The sequence below is a fragment of the Poecilia latipinna genome, unplaced genomic scaffold, assembly GCF_001443285.1.
Source record: "Poecilia latipinna isolate Pla-1442-1.1 unplaced genomic scaffold, P_latipinna-1.0 Scaffold88, whole genome shotgun sequence".
In the NCBI taxonomy this organism is placed as follows: domain Eukaryota; kingdom Metazoa; phylum Chordata; class Actinopteri; order Cyprinodontiformes; family Poeciliidae; genus Poecilia; species Poecilia latipinna.
In genome coordinates this window covers 33,972-52,902 of record NW_015112704.1, presented here as the reverse complement: position 1 = coordinate 52,902, position 18,931 = coordinate 33,972, and the positions used below count along the sequence as shown (strand labels likewise).

At 41.3% G+C, this 18,931-nt stretch overlaps 2 protein-coding genes across 3 annotated transcripts in view; both read right to left on the bottom strand.

The window, feature by feature from the left end:
* Window positions 1–4,520: 4,520 nt before the first annotated feature.
* Window positions 4,521–18,931, bottom strand: part of acadl (acyl-CoA dehydrogenase long chain) — a 40,477-nt gene continuing 26,066 nt past the window's right edge. The window contains exons 1-11 of one of the 2 annotated variants that reach the window (XM_015023267.1): window positions 7,628–7,887; window positions 6,991–7,170; window positions 6,781–6,918; window positions 6,512–6,676; window positions 6,360–6,426; window positions 6,134–6,298; window positions 5,957–6,058; window positions 5,764–5,877; window positions 5,115–5,242; window positions 4,957–5,043; window positions 4,521–4,847 (exon numbers count right to left, since the gene is read on the bottom strand). In XM_015023267.1, the coding sequence (XP_014878753.1) occupies window positions 4,754–4,847; window positions 4,957–5,043; window positions 5,115–5,242; window positions 5,764–5,877; window positions 5,957–6,058; window positions 6,134–6,298; window positions 6,360–6,426; window positions 6,512–6,676; window positions 6,781–6,918; window positions 6,991–7,170; window positions 7,628–7,719 (1,332 nt within the window). In that variant the 5' untranslated portion in view covers window positions 7,720–7,887 and the 3' untranslated portion in view covers window positions 4,521–4,753. Of the gene's footprint in view, window positions 4,848–4,956; window positions 5,044–5,114; window positions 5,243–5,763; window positions 5,878–5,956; window positions 6,059–6,133; window positions 6,299–6,359; window positions 6,427–6,511; window positions 6,677–6,780; window positions 6,919–6,990; window positions 7,171–7,627; window positions 7,888–18,931 lie in introns of those variants that run through there. The other variant, XM_015023276.1, reaches the window with a different exon arrangement.
* Window positions 8,971–17,716, bottom strand: LOC106940493 (protein NLRC3-like). The gene is made up of 10 exons (XM_015023255.1): window positions 17,650–17,716; window positions 16,298–16,406; window positions 16,099–16,218; window positions 15,151–15,262; window positions 14,769–14,991; window positions 12,844–14,632; window positions 12,580–12,753; window positions 11,712–11,885; window positions 11,011–11,057; window positions 8,971–10,882 (listed from the first exon to the last, which is right to left on the bottom strand). The coding sequence occupies exons 2-10, from the start codon at window positions 16,363–16,365 to the stop codon at window positions 10,332–10,334; spliced, it is 3,258 nt and encodes a 1,085-aa protein (XP_014878741.1). The 5' UTR covers window positions 16,366–16,406; window positions 17,650–17,716; the 3' UTR covers window positions 8,971–10,331.

The window sequence follows — 18,931 nt, the reverse complement described above, 5'->3', positions numbered from 1 at the left end:
AGCCGCGGGGGGGGCTTTCCCATTATCCAAAAAAGGTAAAAAAAAAAAAAAAAAAAAAAAAAAAACTCCATCGAGATCAGGAATGCCTGGGAGAATATTGAGAAAGAAAGTGAGTCCTTTCTGTCGGACAGCGTCATCATCCGTGAGGAATGAAATGTGACGCCGGCTGTCAGGGCTGGTTTGGGGAAAGTGGCCGCCAGTCAGCCATGGTGCAGCCAGAGTGTGGATGACTGATTAGAGAGGCTGTGCTGGAAGCCAGCAGGTCACAGGGTGGAGCCTCATGCCAGATAAGGACATGGCACATTCAGGGTTTGTCTCACCTTGAATATCAGTCGGTTTTATTACCAATATTCATGTGTTTATGATTATGTTTAGAGATGCTGATCTTAAACATTCAGTCTGCTCAACTCTGCCTATTTTGAGCCGTTTTGTGGCCTCCTGTCACTTTAAATCCAAATAATCTGCTGCTGGTCACCCTCCAACCCCCCACTCAACGTTTACACTCGCACGTGAAAATGGTTGCAAACATGAGCAATTATACGTCTGAACATCTTTGAAGAGCAAAAGTGGAGCCTCCTGCACAACTGACATGAATGCAGCAAGTGGTTTCTGGATGGTAAGTCGACGACAAAACACTTGTCTTTTCCAGCAGCCGTTGTACAGCACACACAGCGGGAAAACCAGCTGACCAAACTCCAGTGAAGCTCAAACTCTGGGCTTCACTGGAGTTGCTAGGTAACGGGCAACATCACAAATCAGCGCCTGCCAATATGTGACATTACATTCCGGAGGTTTTGGAAATGGCTCATTTTTCGAGACACCAAAAAAAACATGAAGTTACTGCCAAAATCTAAAACTCAGCTGGATTTTTTTTTTTTTCAGAAGCAGTAGAAACCCATATGGAAATATAAAAATGAGCAAAATGTGAACTTTAGATCCCCTTTAAGCAGGTGAAAGAGGTGGAGGGTTATCCAGGTCAGGGTGCCGTTTGGCTCCTCTGACGTCTCCATATTGGATTAAAATGGTCTCTCAGTCAGGACTTAATCACCTCTTGAAGCACAGTTCTGCCACCTCCCATTAGGCACCTGAGGCCCAAAGAGCCTCAGAAAGACAGAGCAGCAGGAGACCGACACACGACCTTACACTGCACCACCAAAACCCACCCACCAGCAACTCCAGTAACTTGAGTTTCGCTGCATGTGAGCTCTCCACGGCTGACATGAGGCGTCACATCGACATGTTCGGGTCAATAACATCCACACAGAAACCCCTGGAGGTAGGAGGTGGACTCAACCTGCTGGTGCTGATTAGGGTCATTTCAATTACTCCCACTAGCGATTAGACTCAGCCCAATCTGGCGTGATGGGAGGAGGGCTGTGGCTAAAACTTGATACACAGGTAGCCTGCTGAGCTAATGACCTTACTCAGCTTCCATTTGGTTAAGAAACATTTAATCTCTGTTACATGGGGAAAGTAGTCAAGAATACAGAGTTCATTTCCAGTTCCTGCCATGCAGCTTGTCTTAGTATTAATGAATGCATGTCTTTCCCATTTTGCATACAGTGTTGTTCGATAAATCATATCTGATTTCTTTTTTATTTTAGAATCCCCCCCCCTTAAAATATTTCCCACAGATTAAAACTAAATAATTAATCTGCATTAGATCGTGTCCTGGAGGGGAAAGCTGTGAACCGTTGCTGCATGAAGCAGCTAAAATTTTCCTTTAAACAAAGCTAATTGTTAGCACAGTGAAGCATCTCCTTTATGCTAACTCAGTTAGCTAGCCTTGACCTGGACTTCCTCCAGCAGCTTACTGTGCTGCAGTACCAATGTTAGTTAGTAGATAAACTAGAATAACAGCAGGTTAAGAAAAAAAATCTGTTTTTTAAAATTACGCTTACATAAGGCTTTTGCTTTCTCATTAAAAGTTTAAATATCAACTTTTTTGGACTTCTTTTAGTGTTTTGCTGTGTTCCAGACAGTGCTAATGCTAGCTTAGAGATCAACACTATTAAGATGAGGAGATTTAACTATGACTGATAAAGACTTTATCTATTCATCCCTAAGGGTGTCACTTAAATTTTGTTATATTCTAGAGACATAATAACAAATACAAAAATCTTATGTCTTATATTTTCTTTTTATTTCTGTTTTGGTCCTAACCAGCACATAAGAAGTAAAATAATTGGTCAGAAATGGGGGTACTAAACTACCACCTCTTCAATTTTCTGTAGCAGCTAGCGATGCTATCCTGTTAAAATTAGCTTCACATGAACAAAAAGAGCAGATTCAGTTTCACCAGTGTTGCTTTTTTTATGTGTAATCTCAATAATTATGCTACAGCAAATATCTTTTTAGTTGAAATCTTTACAGTGTTTGAAACAGCAATTTTTCTAACTTCCCCCCACAGCTAGCTGGGCTGTGCTAACGCTAGCCTGTACATAAACATAGATAAGACGCAGATATTTTTCTTTTACACGTTTGCATTTCTGACATTGCCTAGTAAGTGTCAAATTAATTTGAATTAATTTTTACAATTTTGTGTAGCAGCTAGCGGTCCTGTAGTGCTAATGTTAGCTTGACGCAAACGACACTGGAGATGGTTTTTTATTTATGTCTTGATGGTACTCCAGCTGAATTAAAAATTCATATTTCTGAAATTACTAAAAGGTTTTCAAACCTTTATATATTTTTATATAAAAGTGTTTATTTTTTATGTGTATTCAGCACCAAACGCAATATAGAACCAGCTTTTACTGCAAGAATAGCTGAAAACACAGCATAAAACCACCACCACAATGTTTCACCATGGCGACGGTGGGTTCAGGGTGATATGAAGAGCTAAGTTTTCCTCCGTTCATTGGGTTCTTCACCAGAAAGGGTCAAGGCACATAAATCCTAAAAACGGAAGAAATGACGGATGATGCCTTCAGCCTGTTCATCTGAAGCAATGCAGCCTCCTGCCTGCTGCAGGTAAGATTCCTGGGCAGGGCCAGTGCAGATGGCCGCTGGCAGCACCTTTTTAGATCATGAGCTCAAACATGAACACATTTTCATTTACCCGTGATAAATTCCCTTCTCTTCCCAACAGAAAGCGAATTGATTTGCTGCAGTGAACGCTGCATGTTGCAGGGAGATCCAACACCGGCCAGCGGCTTTCAGCACCTTGCAGGCGTGGACCAGAACAAAAGAGGCAGCAGCAGCGGCACCGAATCACAACCAGTTCAAAGATTTTAAAGCTCCGCGTTAGTCAGAAAACAGATTTAGAGATGCGAACTAACAAATCACATCTGATTATGAGTCCACATAGCGGCACATGACGCAAATGCAGCAACATTACTCCACACTGCTGCTTCACAAACTTTTCCATTACCCAGACAACGCCGCGCTAAAAAGCGCCAAACTCCCAACAGCCGCAGGTTTGCGCCAGTAAAATGTCTTCATTTTCATTAAAAACCATAAACAATGCGGTTCGTGCCTTACCTGCAGGGTTAAGCTGCTGAGCGGCTCTGACACTAATACCCTTATGTGTGTGTGAGTGGAGCTGCAGTCACAATGAGAGCGCTGAGGGCCCGCAGGGCCAGCCCTCTTGCAAATTCAGCTACCGTAAAGTCTCCAATAGGCGCGCAAGGAGGGAATCCCGATTAAAACTCGCGCAGCATCACTTGGCAGCAGATGTGCAACAGATGCATGCATCAATGCATGCAGACTGGGTGCTGCAGAGCTCTGAATGTGGCCGTTTCAGCCTTCTCTACTGCGAACAGAGGAGCTCCCAGGCTGCAGAACTGGGTGCTGGGTGTGGCTGTTGCTGAGGAAAGATGGAGAGAAGAAGGAGGAGGGGGAGGAAAAAGTAAGGACGGAGGAAGGAGGGGGAGAACAGAGGAGCTACAGTGTCCTGCAGGTGAGGCGTGGCGGGGATGCTCTCAGTCTGCAGCTCCTGCTACAAAGTCACCACCAGGATGAGTGGGTGTCAAAATGCAAGTTTACCTCCTGACCCTAAAACAAAAAAATAAATACGTGTTTTTAATTATAGAATTGATAGAAATATAATTTATTGTTTATTGTCCAACAATGGTGAAATTTCTGTGCAACAGCAAAGTGTCAGGCAATAACAGCAAATAGATTCATACAAAGAAAAAAACGGAAAGAAATTCAACATAAAATACCATGCAGGTATAAAAAATACTTCAGTCCAGGAGAATTTGAAACTGAGTTGATTTGTTGATTTATGAGGCATAAAGTTTTTTAAGCATTTATAATTCAGAGGCAACAGTTTTCTCTTTATCCCGGCATGATAGAATCAAATGAAAACTAATTTCTCTTGCTGCTGACAGTCAGCACGCTGGACTGCTGCTACCTACTGGCGGAGAGCAGACACTGCAACTTTATAAAGTAATTTAAACCAAGTTTCACTGAAGGACAAAGGTTGTCAGGAGGATACTTCAATTTGAGTCCAATCTATGCTGCAAAAAAAAAAAAAAAAAAAAACCCTGTTAACAAGTTGGACCAAATGATCGAGATGCAGATACCGTCATATATTTATTTCAGATTGGGACAAATCTGAGACACAAAGCAAATAACAGATCAGTTAACAGAAATCTCACCTTTTAGCTTATTATCTAAAATCATCAGACTTTTATTACAAATTATTTAAATTACGTCACCCAGATATGAAATAGTCCAACTATGGTACCATTCCTTCAACTATATCCCTAATTTTCTTGGTGCTGAGGGATCAAACGTTCCTTCTGTCTCATTTCTGGCTCATGATGCCACGTGCGATCAGCTCCTTCATGATCTCATTGGTTCCTCCAAAGATGGGCTGAACCCTGGAGTCCACAAACGCCCTGAAACACACACACACACACACACACACACACACACACACACACACAAAGAGTCAGGCTGAAGCAGACATCACTCAGCCCCCCACCACTCCCAAACTGCTCCACTTACTTAGCAATGGGGTACTCCCACATGTAGCCCCAGCCTCCATGGAGCTGCAGGCACTGGGTGGCCACCTTATTCTGGAGCTCCGACGCCCTGCAGGCGACAAGCAGACGGTCAACTGCAGGTCAGCGGCTGGTAGCCAGCTGATCGCACAGGTTTCTCACCAGAACTTGGCCATGGAGGCGGTGGTGGGGTCCAGGCGGCGCTCCGAGAGGAGCTGCAAGCAGTTATCTACAAAAACCCGACCAAAGCAGATCTCCGACTTCAGCTCCGCCAACTTGTGCTGCACCGTCTGAACATGATAGAGGACTTGCTTTTAGAAAGAACTAAAGAATTTGGAACAAAGAAAGAATCTTTGGAAGAAGGTAGACAACATTAGCATGGAAAGCCAAACTGAAGTCCTCTTCTGTATATTTGATCTACTTTAGCTGGAGCTATGTACTTTAGATTAATCACCTCATTCTCACTGTAGGATCTGTGATGCTGTGGGCCTAGTTTTATTTCAAGGTTCCAGGGAACTTTGCCAGACAGCATGGTATTGTGACTGAATATACTTGAATTCTGCAATAAAAGACTAATTTATTTAAAGGATTTTAGGAATCTTCACCAGGGGAGCCAATAATTACATTACATATCCATAAAAGTCTGGTTCATGTTCCAGGGTTTAACTGGAGGGGCAACACAACCTCTTATAGTTGAGATAGTAATTAAAAAAATTTAAAAAAATCCCGGACAAGCCCCCAAAATATTTCTATTTTCTCTTGTTGCTAAGCCCTGCCCCCTGCTGGTGTGTGTTGGGGGAATTAAACAGACCTGGAGGTGAGCGACGGTCTTCCCAAAGGCTTTCCTCTGCAGAACGTAGTTCCTGGTCTCCTCGAACATAAACTCACAGCTGGATATGGCCATGTCAGCGATCAACAGGCGCTCCTGGCAGCAAAATCCATCACTGAGGGTTAGGATTCAGGAGGACGTGTGTGTGTGTGTGTGTGTTTGTGTGTTTTCAGACCTGTGGCAGCTCATTCATCAGGTAGTAGAAACCCTTGTTGAGTTCTCCCAGCAGAGCACTGGCTGGGAGACGCACGTCCTCAAAGAACAGCTCCGCTGTGTCCTTTCAAACAGATTCAGACCAATTCAGCATCCTGAGGTTGAGACGTTTTCCAACATGAAGTAAAAACTGTGCTACCTGTGCTTTCAGGCCGATCTTCTCCAGCTTCCGGCCTTTCTGGAAGCCCTTCATGCCGTTCTCCACCAGGAACAGACTGATGCCATGGGCCGCCGTTTTCGCCTCACGGTTGGTCACCGTGACGACCACCACCACATCGGCCATCCAACCGTTGGTGATGAACACCTGAGAGGAAGGAAGCGGTTGAAGCCGATGGCGCCTTCCAGAGGAACAGCAGTGGCTTTACCTTGTTCCCGTTGAGGATCCAGTCACTGCCGTCCTTCTTGGCATATGTCCGCACTCCCTGGAGGTCGCTGCCATGGGGAAACCGACCAGTTAACACCGTGTCTCACTGGTCAATCTGTGATATAATAAAGGAAGTGGGACTGGCGTCCTCACCTGCCTGCACCCGGCTCCGTCATGGCGATGGCGCCGATGTGTTTCCCAGCAGTCATGGAGGGAATGAAGCGTTCGATCTGTTCCTTGCTGCCGTAGTTTACGATGTACGGCATGACGATGTCTGAGTGTAGAGCGAAACCCGGCCCGGTGCAGTTACTGTACATTCTGAGGACAGATGGTCAGCAGAAAAAAATTCATCTTTATTCAGCAAAATTCCAGCATTTTCAAAACTCCAACTACTCCATTCAGAGTAGGAAGTATGGACTCACTGCTCCTCCCAGGTGATAGCAGCAGAAAACGTGTCCCCTCCAATGCCACCGTGCTCCTCTGGGATCATCACTCCCAGGAGGCCTTGCTCTCCAGCCTTCTCCCACAACTCCCGGCTCACCTGACCTGCCTTTTCCCACCTGGGAGCACAAACAGGAAGTCAACGGGAGGAAAACATCTCATGCTGATGTTGGGTTCCTGCAGCCACCTACTCCTTGTGGTGTGGCACCACTTCCTCTTGGAAGAAGCGGCGGACGCTTTGCCTGAAGATGTCGTGGTCCTCATTGAAGATGCGCCGTGTCCCGATGTCCATCAGGGTTTTGGCGGTGGACGTCTCAGGTCGGATGGACGCAACCGTTGACCCCTGCTGCTGGGCCTGAGAGTACTGCTTCCTGTTCAAAGACACAGAACGGAGTCCGTTGAAAGAAAAAGTTTCCCCACAGCATGATGTTGCCACTACTACTTTTGCTTAAGGTTCAAAAAGTTTCATTTTGAAGCAGAAAAATTCTCCATATTTTCCTTTCCCCGCTTTGTGCTAACTCTTTTAAGAAAATACACTTAATTTTGTATTTGTAAACTTAGAAATAAAGTTTTAAGGCACTGATAACATCAACTGACGTCACAGCTAACTATGAACGAAGTGTGTCAAAGGTTATTGTGACCTATTTATGACACAACTGAATTAAATAGTGTTTGACACTTTTGCCACAGTGTGGCGTGAAATATGACAGCAGTAAAACACAAGATATATTTTTACGTGAAAAACTGTGATTCCCTCCCCCCCACATAGCAGATACTTTGTTTTAGGTATGCCTGGTAGTGAGTGAGAAAGGAAGTGACGTGTTTCACCTGGCAGCAGCTGCAGACAACACCTGTCCACCTCGTCCAGAGACATTTCTAAATCCAGAAAAGCCCGACTGAACAACCTTCCTTAGAAACATCTTCAAGCGACACAAACACGGAGAAGCGAGAAGAGCAGAGATCGTCTAGCTCGTTTGAAGACTGATCACTCGGTCGTTTTATGCAATTAATGCAACAGAGATGTTATTATTTTTTTATTCAATATTTTACTTAAATTAATACACGTATTTGCAGTTCACTATGAAATGAAATTAAGTACACGAACATTTCGCGTGATTTCACGTTTGTCCACAAAAAGAAGCACCAGAGTGAGTCCTCTTGTCCTTCGGTATTCCTTATGATTCTTCTTTTAGTAAAAGAAACAGGCGGATTCTTACTGCGTGCTGCCACCTAATGGTAAAAACTAAATAAACATCAATATTCCAGATATCTGCTTCTAAATTAATTAAAAATATCAAAAATAAATAATATAGATTAATACATAGATTTATGTTATATTCAACATTGTTTAAAGTGTCATCAAAAATAAATAGTTTGTTTCTTTTTTTTACTTTACAGACTGTATTTACTTCATCTTATTACCACAAGGAGGCAACTGTTTTTAACTTTAGGGATGAATTGGAGACAAAAGTGAAATATAAAATGATTCTGAGAACGAAATGTACACAAAAATTATCCGGGTATGACTGAGCCATGCTCACACGGGTCACCTTTCTGCCGTTATCAGATAGATTCAGGTTTCTGTGAACTGTGTTTGAGTCACAGGTGAGACTGCAGAAATCTGAAGGAAAGAACAAACAATTCAGCTCTGTGCATATTATTATAAAGATACTTAAAAAGGTTTAAAATGAAAGATTTTTTATGATCATAATCTCACAGATTTAGAAAAAGGAGAGAAGGTTATAGACTTTTTGAAGTCCAAATCAAGGTAAGCAGAATACGTTTGCCAATTTATTATGAAATGGATATGCAGATATGACTATACCAGAAATACTCAAATACAAGTAATTTTACCACAAGTTAAAGATTTGTGTCTTAGTTTGTCAATCCAGCCGCTGAAAATTTAAGTTCCATTCTGAAATACATTCTAATAAATACTGGAAATAAATGCGGTAGATTACACTCAAGCAAAAAATGTGAGCTCTAAAGGCTGAATGTGGAATGTGGTTTCTTGTTTTCAAACCAGGGCATATCGCTGTCCAAAACTTTATTCATTTCAGTTTATTTATACAATGACAGCTCACAATATGTCATCTCAAGGTACTTTACAAAAACAAACAAACAAACAAACAAACAAACAAACAAACAAAAAAAAAACAGAAAAAAAACCCAGTCAATCCAGTAATTTACATTCCAGCTGATCCTAGTGTCTAAGCAATGCAGCCAAGTTCAGTTCATTATTTCTGAAGTTTCTGTCTAAGGAAATCCAGGAGATTGAGGTATTCACTCCTGCTGGCCCTCCTGGTCAGGAGGAGTCAGGGAATACAATCTTATCTGCATTTTGTGGACTTAATGATAATACAGCTGTAGGCTGGTCTACTACCAGGATCAGAAGAAGGCTACTGAATGTGTAATGGTTGAATGTGAGCTGTTTTACAGTGATCCAGGATTATACCTGTCTGGATTTTGATTGGAGAATATGGGAAATATCGCCATCTTGTGCTAACATTTAGCACAGGAACCTCCCTCTGTGATAAAAAGGGAAGGGGTTTAGTAAGATTTACTAAAATTCACAGAGAAACTATTTAAAAATACTATCAAAAGTACAACTTCAGAAAAGTATTGTTTATATTTTTAAAATGCACATTTAAAATATACATTATTACAAATACATGCAGAGTATTTTTAAAAAGATTATCCAGAGTATAATTTTAGCAAGATATTTAAATAGAATTTAAAATATACTTTAGAAAAAATATTTTTAGAAAGTGTACCAAAAATAAAGACTAAATGTCACAGAAAACAAAACTTTGACAGAACATAAATAAAAAATAGCTGTAAGCTCAACTATGTTTCTTAATAAATCCAAAGAAATCCACATAAGCAAATGAATGGAATATCAGGATATTAACCAGTAAGAGAAGATCTAAAATTAATTTAAATGAGGTCAACTTTAGAGTTGGACACAAACTGACTTCCTAGTTAAAGCAAACTGGTTTATCTATTGGTTTATACCAGAACAAATGGTCTGAAAACAGAAAATATTATCTTAGAATCATGAGAATTTTCTGTGATCCTGAACAAGCCAACGACTTCAACCAGAGGGTGTAAAGAAAAAAAACCCAAAAAAACAATGTAGCAGTGAGATATCAGGAAACTTGATATTTTGTTTTAGACGAGGAACCAAAATATTGATTCAAAAAGAAAAATCAATGTTTTTTTTGCTTCCCTTTGGGGATTTGAATACAGAGAACCAGCAGTGCTACCAACTGCAGTAAATCTGGACGATTTGGCTGAAAGACATCACAATGTAAACGCTTTATGTCCGTCGACGTAGATTATTGATATGTTTTTTATTTGAAATTATGCCAAACTGGTGGCCTGACATTTCCAGTTTTATCCACAGTTTTCTCTGTTTTTTTCTATGAGGAACAGTGGAGAAACCTGAAACTGCTGCTGTGCAAATTATTCAACAGGTTACTGCTAGGCAACCACCGAATGAGTGAGTTAGTTGAGCCTGCTGGTTAGCAGTCTATTCTGTCGGACAAAGGGAAATCCAGGAACCTGAAGTGTACAACAACCCAAAGCCAAACCCAGGATAGAGAGGTTCAGTGAATGTGGTGTTGAAGGTGTGGAGGTGGACCAGGGAGCCAGAGGAGACTCTGTAGAAGGACAGAGTACCAGCAGGACAGTCTACGTACACCGCTACTCTGTTAGAGACGGAGGACGACGACGCTGAAACTGTCGTTTCAGCTTTATTTTGAAGGACAGAAAATACTCCATTGTCAGAACACCTCAGACTCCAGGAATGATCATTCCAGGCAAACAGACAGTTGTGAGTGTTTCCTTTCCTTTCAATCTTTTTGTAGCTGACCGCTAGGAGAGCCTGTCCCCCCCACTCCACTTCCCAGTAGCCACGACCAGACAGGCCATCGCGACACAAAAACTGAGGTGGAACATCAAATCTGTCTGGGTGATCGGGGTACAGCTCGTCTTCCGCCACATGCGTCACTTTCCTTCCATCGCCAGAGATTCTCATCTTTCTGCTCACTGTGTTTGTGTCGATGGAGAGCTGACAGGAGTCTGATGGAGACAGCAAACAATCCAGATTCTGTTCAGGATTTTTCCTCATTTATTTTTTCCTGATTTCTAAATCTGAGCAGGTTTGTTATCATGAATTAGATTAAAAAAAAAAAAAAAAAAGGACTTACACTTCCTCAGACCCGGGGTCAACCACTGGACTCCAGCAGGCTCCACCCTGAAAGGACAAGAGATAACATGTTCAGCCATCAGTTGAATATTAAGACAAATAAATGGAAGCAGGGACTAAGACATCTAGTATTGTATTATAAAACTATGACTGTAAAAAAGAAAAACAAATTTGCTTTGTTGCACCCGAGTAAAAACGGAATAATTTCAGCTGAATGTAGCAGGTAAAAAAAGTTCAAACTAACAGGTAATTAAACACTTCAACACTCTGGGATACTCAATACCTTTTTACCATCTGAATCTCACATAAAGTAAGAACACAGGAAACAATACTGAAAACACAAACTACCAGATTTTCCTTCTTTATATTTTGCCTCTTCTCTACCTTCATCCAGCCTTTCTTTCAGGAAACCTTTGAAATGCTACTGGAGAAAAATATGATTCTGTACTTAAAAGTGTATCACTTGTTGCTGATGAAGTGGAACACTATTACTTTACAAAAAAGAACAAAACCAAACATCCGTTGAACAAGCAGAGAACTTTGAGTTGATGTGTAAACTACTAGACAAACAGTGACAGTAATCAGTGACTTGTCAGGATTGGGAATGCATAAGATTCCAAGCACTTTGATGTGGTTGTTGGTACCTACTTTGCTGCAAACTGTTTTAGACAAAAGGATAAAAAAAAAACACACTTTCTGTACCTGAGATTTTCAAGTGTGCAACCAGGATCCTCCAGGTGAGCAGAGAGGACCTCAACTCCTGTGTTTCCTGGATGATTGTAGCTCAGGTCCAGCTCTCTCAAGTGGGAGGGGTTAAAGGTCAGAGCTGCAGCCAGAACCAAACAGCCTTCCTCTGTGACCAGGCAGCCAGATAACCTTCAGTGTATACCATATGATAACCATGATTAAGTTGGATAAAGTTGTGTTTGTCTCTTTGGATTCTACCTGTTATGAGTAACCCTTATATAAATTGTCAGTTCACATAAAACCAGATATTGATTTGCACATAGCAGCAGGAATTCCTTCTAAATACTGAAAAAAATGATAATATGGCTCTCTGCCTTTTTCTGCTGCTTATTTCAATTTCATTACACATAACTTCATTTATGTTCTTTTTATATTTTGTACCCAATATGTGGATTACTGGGGTTGAGGCTGACACCTGGAGTCAATTTCCAGTCAATAGAAATATTAGAAATATGTTTACTGAGTAAACAACAAGCTTGTTTTGTCTTGTTTTTACATTCCATATATTTGTGTTTTGCTCTCTGTGTAGCTTATAGGAAACCTAAAGTGAGATTCTCCCTTCAGACTAGCAAGCAAAAAAATAAAAACATAAGTTGACCAAGATGCTGAATAAATCTACATCTGTAAAATGCAAACAGACATAAAATATTTATTTTATATGATTTTATAATACTGGATGTTTTGGGGACTGCAGATGCCAATTAGCATTTATAGCTTTAACCTGGTATAGTACATATCTTCTTCTGTGGTTAATATATGCTGTTCAAATTTAACAATCAATTAATTCATTAAATTTTAAATTTGAAAATGTACTAGTCCTTACCTCAAAATTTGGAGTTTGCAGGTAGGAGTCTTCAGTCCAGCAGCGACAAGTTTTACTCCCTCATCCTGCAGGTTGTTGTTACTCAGGTCCAACTCTCTCAGGCAGGACAACGTAGCGCGGAGGACTGTAGACAACGCTGCACAGCTTCTTACTGAGAGGTCACAGACACTCAGTCTGCAGTAACAAAAACAAGGCTGGTAAATGTTTTTTTTTTTTTATGTAAAAAATAAAGAAATGTGTTTTAAGGAAAGTTTGATTATTTACAAAGCTTTGCTTGAGATTTTGATGACTGGCAGCAGCCTTAGGAAAGCCTCTTGCGAGGCGGAGTACTTCTTCAAGTCGAACTCATCCAGATCTTGTCCTGATGATAGAAGGATGTAAGCCAGAGCTGACCACTGAGATGGAGACAGTTCATCTTTGGAGAGACTTCCTGAACTCAGAGACTGTTGGATCTCCTCCACTAGAGAACGATCATTCAATTCATTCAGACAGTGGAACAGATTGATGCTTTTCTCTGCAGAGACATTCTCACTGATCTTCTCCTTGATGTACTGAACTGTTTTACATCTGGTTTCTGTGCTGCTTTTTGTCTGAGTAAACAGGTCAAGCAGGAGACTCTGGTTGCTTTGCAGTGAAAGACCCAAAAAGAAGCGAAGGAACAAATCTAGGTGTCCATTTGTACTACCTAAGGCCTTGTCAACGGCATTCTCATGGAGTGATTTGGGTTCCTTTGTTTTTGTTGTAAATTTATCTGAGGTTGGTTGATCTATTTGCATCAGGTTGACTCCAGAGTTGATGAAGGTCAGATGGACATGAAGAGCAGCCAGAAACTCCTGAACACTCAGATGGACGAAGCAGAACATCTTGTCCTGGTACAGCCCTCTCTCCTCTCTAAAGATCTGTGTTAACACTCCTGAGTACACTGAGTCTGCTCTGATATCGATGCCACACTCTGTCAGGTCTGATTCATAGAAGGTCAGGTTTCCTTTCTGCAGCTGATCAAAAGCCAGTTTTCCCAGAGACTCGACCATCTTCCTGCTCTCTGGACTCCAGTGTGGATCTGTTTCAGCTCCTCCATCATACTTAACCTTCTTCAGTTTGGTCTGAACCACCAGAAAGTGGATGTACATCTCAGTCAGGGTGCTGGGCAGCTCTCCTCCCTCTCTGGTCTCCATCACATCCTCCAGAACTTTAGCAGTGATCCAGCAGAAGACGGGGATGTGACACATGATGTGGAGGCTTCGTGATGTCTTCATGTGGGAGATGATCATCTTGATTTGAATCTTGTCTCTGAATCTCTTCCTGAAGTACTCCTCCTTCTGGGGGTCATTGAACCCTCTGACCTCTGTCACCATGCCAACACACTGAGGAGGGATCTGATTGGCTGCTGCAGGTCGTGTGGTTATCCAGAGGAGAGCAGAGGGAAGCAGTTTCCCCCTGATGAGGTTTGTCAGCAGAACATCCACTGAGCTGGACTCTGTAGCATCAGTCAGGATCTCCTTGTTGTGGAAGTCCAGAGGAAGTCGACTCTCATCCAGGCCATCAAAGATGAACAGAACCTGGAAGTGTTCAAAGCTGCAGATTCCTTTGGTTTCAGTAAAGAAGTGATGAACAAGTTCCACCAAGCTGAACTTTTTCTCTCTCAGCACATTCAGCTCTCTGAAGGTGAATGGAAATATGAAGTGGATGTTCTGGTGGGCTTTGTCTTCAGCCCAGTCCAGAGTGAACTTCTGTGTTAAGACTGTTTTCCCAATGCCAGCCACTCCCTTTGTCATCACTGTTCTGATTGGTTGATCTCTTCCAGGTGGGACTTTAAAGATGTCTTCTTGTCTGATTGTTGTTTCTGGTCTGTGTGGTTTCCTGGATGCTGCTTCAATCTGTCTGACCTCATGTTCATCATTGACCTCTCCAGTCCCTCCCTCTGTGATGTAGAGCTCTGTGTAGATCTGGTTCAGAAGGGTTGGACTTCCGGCTTTAGGAATCCCCTCAAACACAGACTGGAACTTCTTCTTCAGACTAGACTTAAGTTTAGAACCAGCTCCTGCAGGTGTTCCTAAAGCAAACAACACACAGCACATCTCATAATTTCAACTGTCCTAAAGATTTCTAATTTAAAAATTTCTGTAATTGGGACATCAGAGTTCACAAAGTTTACTGGTCAGGTAAAATTTGCAAAGCAATCCTCTTACTGCTCTGTAGACGGTCAGCCAGCTCCTCCTGCTTCATCCTTCTCAGGAAGTTCAGTGTGATCTTCTCAAATGCCTCTTTGCTGTTTCTCATCTCCTTTTCAAATGCCTCTTCCATTACATCCTCATTTTCTGTCTCCAATGATGGTGGTTTATGTTGACTCAGGACTTTGTGCATCTTCCTCAGCTCATGTTTCACAAAAGTGACAATGTTGTTCTCCAGCAGCTGGAACAGAATATTAGTGAAGGACCTATCAGACTGGAGTCATGGAGTCAAACATCATGTCCATGTTGGACAGACCGACAGTCCTCTGATCTACAAAGTGATGCATGTAGAAGACTGTGGAAAAGCCAATGGAAAAGTAGTAGTTGTACATCTACAGACCATAAATATGGAGTCCAACTCTGTCCGATGCTTCTGGGAAGACGGATCACTGGGAAACGCTGATGGAAACGACACGAAAACCCCTGAAGAAGACACTGAGCAAGACTTCCTCCTTCACCAAATGGAAACAAAATGAAGTAGCATCAGATTTTAGCAGTTGTAGGAGTTCACTTATGTTTGTTTTGGTTGTATTTCCCCAGAATGCCCTGCACTGTAGTCCACTTCATATGCATTCAAACCACACCAGAGTTCACTTCAAACAAACCCAGGCAGAGGTCTAGGAGGACTAGAGTTTGCTTTTTGTGGTCCGCATTAGACAGAAAATGAACCGGACTTTCTAGAGAAACAAACTACAGTTCCATTAAAGCAGACTGAGCAGGGCTGGTGTGATCACACCCATACACACCATGTGCCATCCACTGTACAATAATTTGGTGGAGGAGAGGCATAAGTTCCAGATTTATCAACAGTCTCTGCTAACTCTTTCAAACCCCCTGGTAAAAACTCCTCGACAGAACCGGCAAGACTTTGTTCCACATTAGTTTATCAGGAGTTTATCCTGAAGAACTCTGAAGTACCTCCCACTAATATGATATGACTTTCTGTGTTTATGACCCGCACAGCTCCCACTGGTTGCTATGTTGACAGGAATCCCTGCCCACATCTATCCTCATTTTGAACCTTTAATGTGAACAGTTGCATTCAAATCCTCCTGACCAACAAGCTTCTACAGAGTCCCATCTGAGTTGATGCTCCTACCTACCCGACTGCCAAACACATAAAATAAAATACATCCTTAAGCATAGTTAAAAGGTAACAAAGTATTTTCGATACAATACTTAATACACACACCATCATGGCTCCATTGAAACTGCAAGTGCTTGAAGGCAAACTAGTGATAATTGTCTACAACAGGTTTACAAGGCATTTAGATGTACGGTATGTTACCTCTTTGTAGCTGATGGGGGATCAGATCTGAAAGTGATTCCAAGGTCCTTAGAAGCATCACTTTGAAGGGACACACAGCTGGGTTCAGCCTCAGGTCCAGATTCTGCTTCTAGTAGTTTCCTGTACATGAAGACGGTTGAGTGATCTGACTGATTTAAAATGGAGAAAAGTCCTGGACAGGTAGAGATGGTGATCTCACCTCTGGTTTTCATGTTCTCCACTCAGATTGGTTTTAGAGGGAGCAATTCTGTTCTCACACTGATCCATGCTGCTCAGTTTACACTAGTTCACATACCTTCTGCCTTCATCTGAGGAAAAACAAAGGAGAAAACATGAGGCTGCAGACATATAGTGATGAAGCAACATTTCCATGAAGTGGTTAAAGCATCAGACTCATGACTTGGTGGCCATTGTGTGAGAGGAGGGGTCCACCATGGACGGATGGTATATTGAAACTATATGGACTATTTGAGTTATTTTCAAATGGTAATTTGCCATTTGACAGTTTTGATTAGTCTGAATGGTTAATTAAGGGCAGTTTTCATCTAACCCATCTGCACTGGAAGATTTTATAAAACAAATAATAGATCCATTTTCAATTGGTTTCCTGCACCAAAGGGTTAAGAATGTGTAAACGCATTTTTACTCAAGATCTTTAAAGGTGTCAATTATAAACTGACAATTTTATTACTGTGACTGTAAACAAAATAGGGTAACACCAGGGTGCATGAGAATTTATTGCAAGGGAATTAAACACTTTTGCAAAGTAACACAAAAGAAAAAAAAATCTCCCATGTCTCCTAGGTGGCTTGATAGTTTTCAACATAATGATAGGCTTTTTTCTAAAAAGTCATTTTAGAAAAAAAAGAGTGTAAAAAAAAAAGTAAATAATACAGCCAAGGAGGAGTAGATTTTCACCAGAAATTTTTTGTAAATTAAATTCACGTACAAGAAAAATAGTCCTTAGTACTATGATGTCAAAATTTTCACAAATATGCCAGAAAAGTCAGACTCCCGTCTCACAGGAAATGTGTTGAAATCCCAGATATGAAATTAAAGAAGTACGAGTACTTCCACCCGTCCTGCAACCCGTCAGCAGATCTTCCGACTACAAAACTTATTGTTGCTCGTCCGTCAATCTGCATCTCTCTCTGACTATAGTAAGACTGTTACTATAGTAACAGTCTGTCAGCTCCATTACCACAGCAACCAGAGTAACAGCCTAAAGAAATCCCAGAACGCAATGTGTTGGGACATGTGTGCCTGTTTTCCATCAACGATGGTGGATATGCGTTTATGAATCCACATATTTCTGTTTAATACCTTGGTAGACATTACTTGTTAATTCCCGCTGAGATACAAGGATCTTTTACGGAAATACACCTTCAAGCTGATTCACTCGAGTGTGAGGAGCATATGTTGCCTGACTAAGCTAACAGATAAAATAGCTTAAATGACACAGAAACCTCGTCCTTTCTGTGTCGTAGCTAAACTTATATGACTGAAAGCTGGTTAGGACAGTAGAAAAACATCACAAACTGTGTACATTACCCTTCAGAACAAGGCTCAGCTGATGAAATCGTTCTGCTTTGACAGAAGATGGAAAGTGAAAGTAAACCTCAAAGGGGGGAAACAGCCACGTAAGACCATATTCAGGCAGGTTTCTATTTTTTCTCATCTCGTCTGGCAGGTTTGGTTGCCGACTCTGTCTAGTTAGATTTCACCACAAGTGGGAATAATCCCTTGTTGCACGACTGGTACTCCATATGTGTTGTCAAGGCAACAAAAAGTACAGTTTGAGGCGATAAGATGAAGGAGACAAAGGGGAAACTGAAAGGCGGAAGTAGCCTCCTATTATATAATGGTTAAAAGTTTCATTTTCTGCTAATTGGTAATTTATGTGATTTTTAGTTGTATTTTAAAACGGGACAGTATGTAAAATCAACTTTTTTCAATTTTACACCATGTTATTCCCTCATCAAAAGCATACTTGGAAGTTTTACCTTCATTCTTTGATACATGTTTGAGTAATCCTTTAATCTCCATGGCAACCTTTTAGCTGTACAAAACACCTTGGTGGACCTACGTCCGCCTTCGGACCCAGCTCCTCCTCCAGGAATAGTTATCCAGACAGATAAACACAAGATAAAAATAAAAATTTAAAGTAAAAATGAAAAGCTTCCGAGTTTCTGCCTCACCAAGGAGCCTCCCCCACACCGACTCCACTCAGCTCCTTCAGACTAGCCATACGAAATTAGCAAACACCTGGTGAAACTGAACATCTGCTGAGCTCATTATAGGAGATACTTCGCAGTGGAACACTGGTAAAAATTTTGTTAAAGGGTTAATAGAGTAGCCATGTTGTGAGAACTTCCTGAAGGCAGAGTTTCAGAAAGTACAGGAGCTTCTTAAAGAGATAGAGGCCCAATTTCAAGGTGTTAAATTACAAAGTCAAATTTCTTTTAAGTCATATTTGATATTTGCATTTTTTTTATAACAACTGGAGTTAACATAGTTACTTGATTGTGATATAAAATGGAAAACACACAATACTGCCCCTTTAACAAATATTACATTTAAATTGGATGGAGTTTGTTTTAAAAATAGTCAACTCTCATCCATTACTGATGTTGTGTGGTTAGCATAGCAAAAGTCATGCTAACCACACCTTTTGTTACTCATTTACAGCTGTGGTCAAACATTTCTTCCCTTTCATTATTTAAATATAATATTTTCAGTTTTATCAAAGTTCAATTGCATAAATCAGCTTTACACGGCATTTCTCAATATTTTTCCACTCATCAGGTTCTTCCACTTTGGAAAAGAATTCCCA